This window comes from Thunnus thynnus, chromosome 7 (genome assembly GCF_963924715.1).
Source record: "Thunnus thynnus chromosome 7, fThuThy2.1, whole genome shotgun sequence".
Taxonomy (NCBI): domain Eukaryota; kingdom Metazoa; phylum Chordata; class Actinopteri; order Scombriformes; family Scombridae; genus Thunnus; species Thunnus thynnus.
In genome coordinates, this window is record NC_089523.1 from 3,683,709 (window position 1) to 3,688,901 (window position 5,193).

A 5,193-nucleotide genomic window follows, 5' to 3' on the forward strand; every position below is an offset into this window, starting at 1 on the left:
TGGTTCCAATATTTCAAAGCAAGGATTTTTCTCTGTTTTCTGTAAATTCTTGATTTTGGACTGTGGATCTGAAAAAAACACTGAAGACATTTAATTACATTTAATTTAATTAATTACATTTAATAGACTAATTATTGATTACTTAAGAAAATGATTATCATTAGTTGACAACGAAAACAATTGTTAGTTGTAGCCCTAATTTATAAAATCATCTCATATTTTGTTATATATAAGATCCTTATATGTAAACTCACAGCTAAAAAGTACAATATTTCTCTCTTTCTCTGAAATGTAGTACAGTAGAACTACAAAGCAAAAGACAAATATGTCAAAAATGTGCTTAAGTAGAGTACTTGAGTAAATGTACTTATAGCTACTTTTCACCACTGGATTTATTTATCATCATTATTATTATCATCATTTATTATCTTTTATTTTTAATTTTACTCTTCTTAGTTTGTGATATTAAATGGTGTCTCCTGGAAATATAGTGGAGAGAGTGAGTTTTTCCTATATAAATAAAGGTTTGCATGAATGAATGTCTATTAAACAGCAAGACATATGCTTATACAAATGCATTCAGTTTGCCCTCTACATATGTAGTCTTTCAAAACACCTTTTGAAACGAATGGAACATTGTCTGCAATGTGTGGTGCACCTGTTGAATAATACTGGATGGCTAAATTTCATGCAGCCACTGTACAAATCATTTCATTGTAGACTGACCAATTAGTGTGAGATGTGCAGCTGTGAGATTCACAAGTGTGGAAAGGGATTCAGTTCATTAAGGAGAGGGAGGAGTCACTTCCTTTGTCTGCCTCAGCAGTCATGCTTAAGAGAGCTGCATAGTAAATACTCTGTTTGCAACAATGGGGTCCAGGCAGCTCATTGTGTTTGGCTTTGTGCTTGCATGTGTCAGGCTTAGTGATGCTCGATTTCTCAGTATAAGTGTACCAACCTACTGGGGGGTCGATGCGCAGAAGCCTGCAGAGGTGGAAGCTGAGCCAGGAGCAGAACCTGAGAGAGAGCACTCCAGGGAGTCTTCTCAACAAGCTGGCAGGCTCCAGTCAAAGCAGATCCAGCGAGCAGTCAAGCCATTCTCCTGGAAGTTTCCAGATGATCCAGTGGATCCAGTGTACAAGCATCCCCCCAAGTTTAAACTGCGGCAGCCGGTGGTGGCAACCAACTGTGTTGCTTTGAGGTGCGGGGAAAGTAGGATCCAAGTGGAAGTGAGTCAGGACCTGCTGGGCCTTGGAAAGCTGATAAAGCCAGAGGAAATCACACTTGGTGGTTGTTCAGCCACTGAGATTGACGAGTTGTCTCATGTGCTGATCTTTGAATCTGAGCTGCACAGCTGTGGCAGCACACTTGTGGTAAGAGGTTTTAATGTATACAGTGCATTGGATTTCCCCCTTTCACTCAAGTAATGTCAATCAGATTTTTAAACAGTTCTTTTTTATTCCTTAGATGATTGAGGATGCCTTCATTTATGCCTTTACACTGGTCTACAACCCCAAAGTGTTTGGCAAAAGTAACATCATAAGGAGTCAGAGTGCTGTCATTGGAGTTGAGTGCCACTACCCGAGGTGAACTGAAATCTGGATCAGCCTACAAAGACCCACTTAATTTACTGTAGGAAGAAATCAGCTTTATGTGTAATAGTAAACCCACAATAAAAGTTTTAACCTCAACACACTGGTTCTAAATCAGTTATTTTAAAATAAGAATTTGTCACTTTTTTACATTAGAAGAACTGTTACTCAGAAGAATTTTTCCAATCAGCGCGCAGTATACAGTTTCTGCTGAGTTAAGCTAGTAAACAAGTTTTGCACCATATCCTGTGACTTTTTCAAGGTCGTTAGCTGGAGCTGGTTGCACCAGCTGTTCGTAAATTTAACTTCAGTATAGTTAAAACTAAGTGTTTAAGTGGAGACTTACACATCACAAAATTAAAACAGTTTGAACCACATATACTCCTTACATAGAGATTAGTTGCTACTTAATATTTACAACCAGTAACTGCACCAACTGATAAATGTAATGTTAGCTTGCTAAACTATAACTCGTTTAAAGTTAAGAGGTAGTGGGATACAGTAGACACAATTTCGTTAGGTTAGTGTAATCTACTAACTCTGAAACACACACCTCCATATGTGCAGATATAAATAAAACAAAGTAATGCCTACAAAGGATTGGCAGTTATGTTAAATATATTGTTTGTGCCCCATAAATGTGACACTAGAATTAGTTGATTTGCTTTTGTTTGTAGGCAACAGATTTACACATTACTTAAGTGCTCCACCAGTTTAGCATTGCACTACCGTAACATTACCAGACTAATGAAGGACAGAAAGGATCGAAGTCGATGAAACAGAACCAGAGATATCATATTATGCATTCTTCTTCCTGGTCAAATTACCCACAATGCAACTTGACTCACTTTACTTGACTACACAGATACAGATGGGTTATTGTAGCAGCTAATATAGCCTCAAGCTGCTAGCTTAAATCAGAGATGAGGAGCAGGCTACAGAGGTCTGGGCTGGAGATGCTGCTGTGCTACTGATGCGCTGCTTTCATTATGCTGCCTGTGTAAAGATTGATAAAGACCAGCTACTCTTACACACTTCATGTGTCTACTCTTTGATATTTTTATCCAAGTACAGAGCGTGTACCCCTCAGCAAGTTGGTGCTGTTTTGTACAGATGCTGGTGTAGCAATCCATGGTTTGTCTTCATGTAATCAGTAACGGTAAGAACTGTACTCCATTTTAAATTTTTTTTTGCAGTTTCAGGAAGCACAGTGTGAGCAGCAGTCGTCTACTTCCTGCCTGAATGTCCTCCTAGGAGACATGGCATCAATTCTTACAGTTACGCTGATGATAATCAAATCTATATTGCTGTGTCTCCTGATGAAACGAGCCCCATAGATGCCCTCCACAATTGTATTTTAGACATTAATGCTTGGGTGGCTCAGAACTTCCTTCAGCTCAACCAGGATAAAACAGAGGTACTCTTCGTTGGAACAGAAGCACAGAGAGAGAAAATTACCTCTAAGTTGAAGTCACTGGCACTCAGTCCCAGCCACCAAGCTAACAACCTGGGTGTCATCCTAGACTCTCATTTGACCTTCAATGTCCACATCAGGAATGTGACCAAGTCTCTTCTCTTCTTTTATCACTAAAAATAAAAATATTGCGTCTGTTTCTCTCCCAGGCTATTTCTGAGAAACTAGTGCATGCTTTCATCACTAGTAGGCTGGATTATTGTAAGGTTCTCCTTTCTGGTCTACCATAAAAAGCCATAAATCAACTTCAACTTAAATGATATTCAGCTGTTCGTGTGCTGACCAGGACCAGAAGGAGAGCACACATTACACCTGTTTTGAAATCACTGCACTGGCTACCTGTTAGTTTTAGAATTGATTTTTAAGATTCTTTTATTGGTCTACAAATCACTAAATGGTCTCACTCCTGACTACTTGTGGTTTTAAGATGTGTACCCACTAGACCCCTCAGGTCCTCTGAAATGTTTTTTATTTAAACATATGTTCTTTTTAACTCTTTTTATGTTCAGCACTTAGTTGCATTTGATGTATGACTTGTTATATAAATGTTTGATTGATACAAAGATACTAAGGCGTTGTATTTCACTTTGCAGTTCATGACTGGTGGGTTATGAGAAAACACTTAGGAAAGTCAGCATGTGGGAAATGTGATTTTGCACAACATTCATTTATTATATTTTGACTTAGATGACTGGAAGTTTGAAAGAGCCTCTAGCAACTACACCATGGGAGATGTTGTCAACATGCAAACATCAGTCATGCAGTACACACACACACACACACCTCAGAGTGTTGGTGGATAGCTGTGTCACTATCATGAGGCCAGATGCCACGTCTGAACTGAGACAAGCTTTCATAAAGAACCATGGAAGTGTTTTGGATATAGATGTACATTAAGATAAGTCCTGTTTCTTGAGATGTTGACATTCATTTTCATACACAGGTGTCTGGATGATGAACACGCAGGTTCCAGGATCATGCCTCAGTCTCAGCCTGATAAGCTCCAGTTTCAGGTAGAGGCTCTCAGCTTTTGGCTGCAGAAGACAAACCGCTTGACAAGCGGTATGAGACATTTTTGAATAACTCTTTGATGATTTCCAAGACAACTACAGCATGACACTAAGATCTTCGTCAGTAGGTGGAGGGCAGTTGGTGGCAAGGAACACTTTTGTGAGGATACAGGTAATGTCAAGGTGTCAATAGGAAAACACCTAACATTTATTTTCCTCCTCTGGAACTGAATCTGTCTATTCTTCAGAGGAGCAGTGGTAAGCTGAAGTGACCCTGGGCCCCATTGTTGCAGAGCAAATTGAGCCTATTTCATATTTTCTAAATAAATACTAATAAAGGTAATTTGTTTTTAAAGAAGTCATTCATTTGAAGTAGGCTGGGTGAAATGGTACAGGTTGAAGTAAGACAGCATCAAAAGCAATTTTGATGCTAGCAAACCAGTTATGTGTACATTTATGTGCACATAAGAACTAATGATGATGAAATGATGAAACTTCTCCTCTCACAGGCACTTCGCAAAGTAATTGCAACAACCTTGTATGAAGCCACTTGGTGTTTCTTATTATGGAAGTGTGTCAACAGAGGTGCTGCTGTTGTTGATGCAGCATGTTGGTGCAGGGTTATAAAACCTACATGATTGTCTAATAAACACCTCAGACAAAGGTCCTTTGTTTCAACAAATCTAACACAAGGATACTTCCGAGTTATAAAGAGATAATTTTGTCCTGCTTTTTTTCAAATGTTGCAAGGATGTGAAACTGGGGGCACATTTCAAAAAAGTAATTTGCAAGTACTGCTTACACGCAAATTGTAGCAGTGTCACATTTCACAAATGATTGTCATTTGCAAATTGCAGATTCATATCTACAGGGCTCATGCATGTTCATGCGTGAGAAATGATGTCATGTTGCAAATTTCAGCTACAAGAAGTAGTCAGCATTGTCCAACTACTGCTGAACTTGAAAAGTTAGATTTTTTTTTGGAAACACCCTTTCACTTTCTTGCACAGAGTTAGATGAGACGATTGATACCACTTTTATACTGTATGTGTACGCTAAATATTTAGGTATGGGTGGTTAGACTATGGTTGGATTATTTTCTGGTCGGGACCAGTAC

The 5,193-nt window shown here is 38.8% G+C and overlaps 1 protein-coding gene across 1 annotated transcript; it reads left to right on the top strand.

Annotated features, from left to right (window-relative positions):
- Positions 1 to 808: 808 nt before the first annotated feature.
- LOC137185614 (zona pellucida sperm-binding protein 3-like) lies at positions 809 to 1,691 on the top strand. The gene is made up of 2 exons (XM_067593849.1): positions 809 to 1,373; positions 1,468 to 1,691. Exons 1-2 carry the CDS (start codon positions 870 to 872, stop codon positions 1,588 to 1,590), a joined length of 627 nt encoding a protein of 208 aa, XP_067449950.1. The 5' UTR covers positions 809 to 869; the 3' UTR covers positions 1,591 to 1,691.
- The last annotated feature ends 3,502 nt before the right edge of the window (positions 1,692 to 5,193 follow it).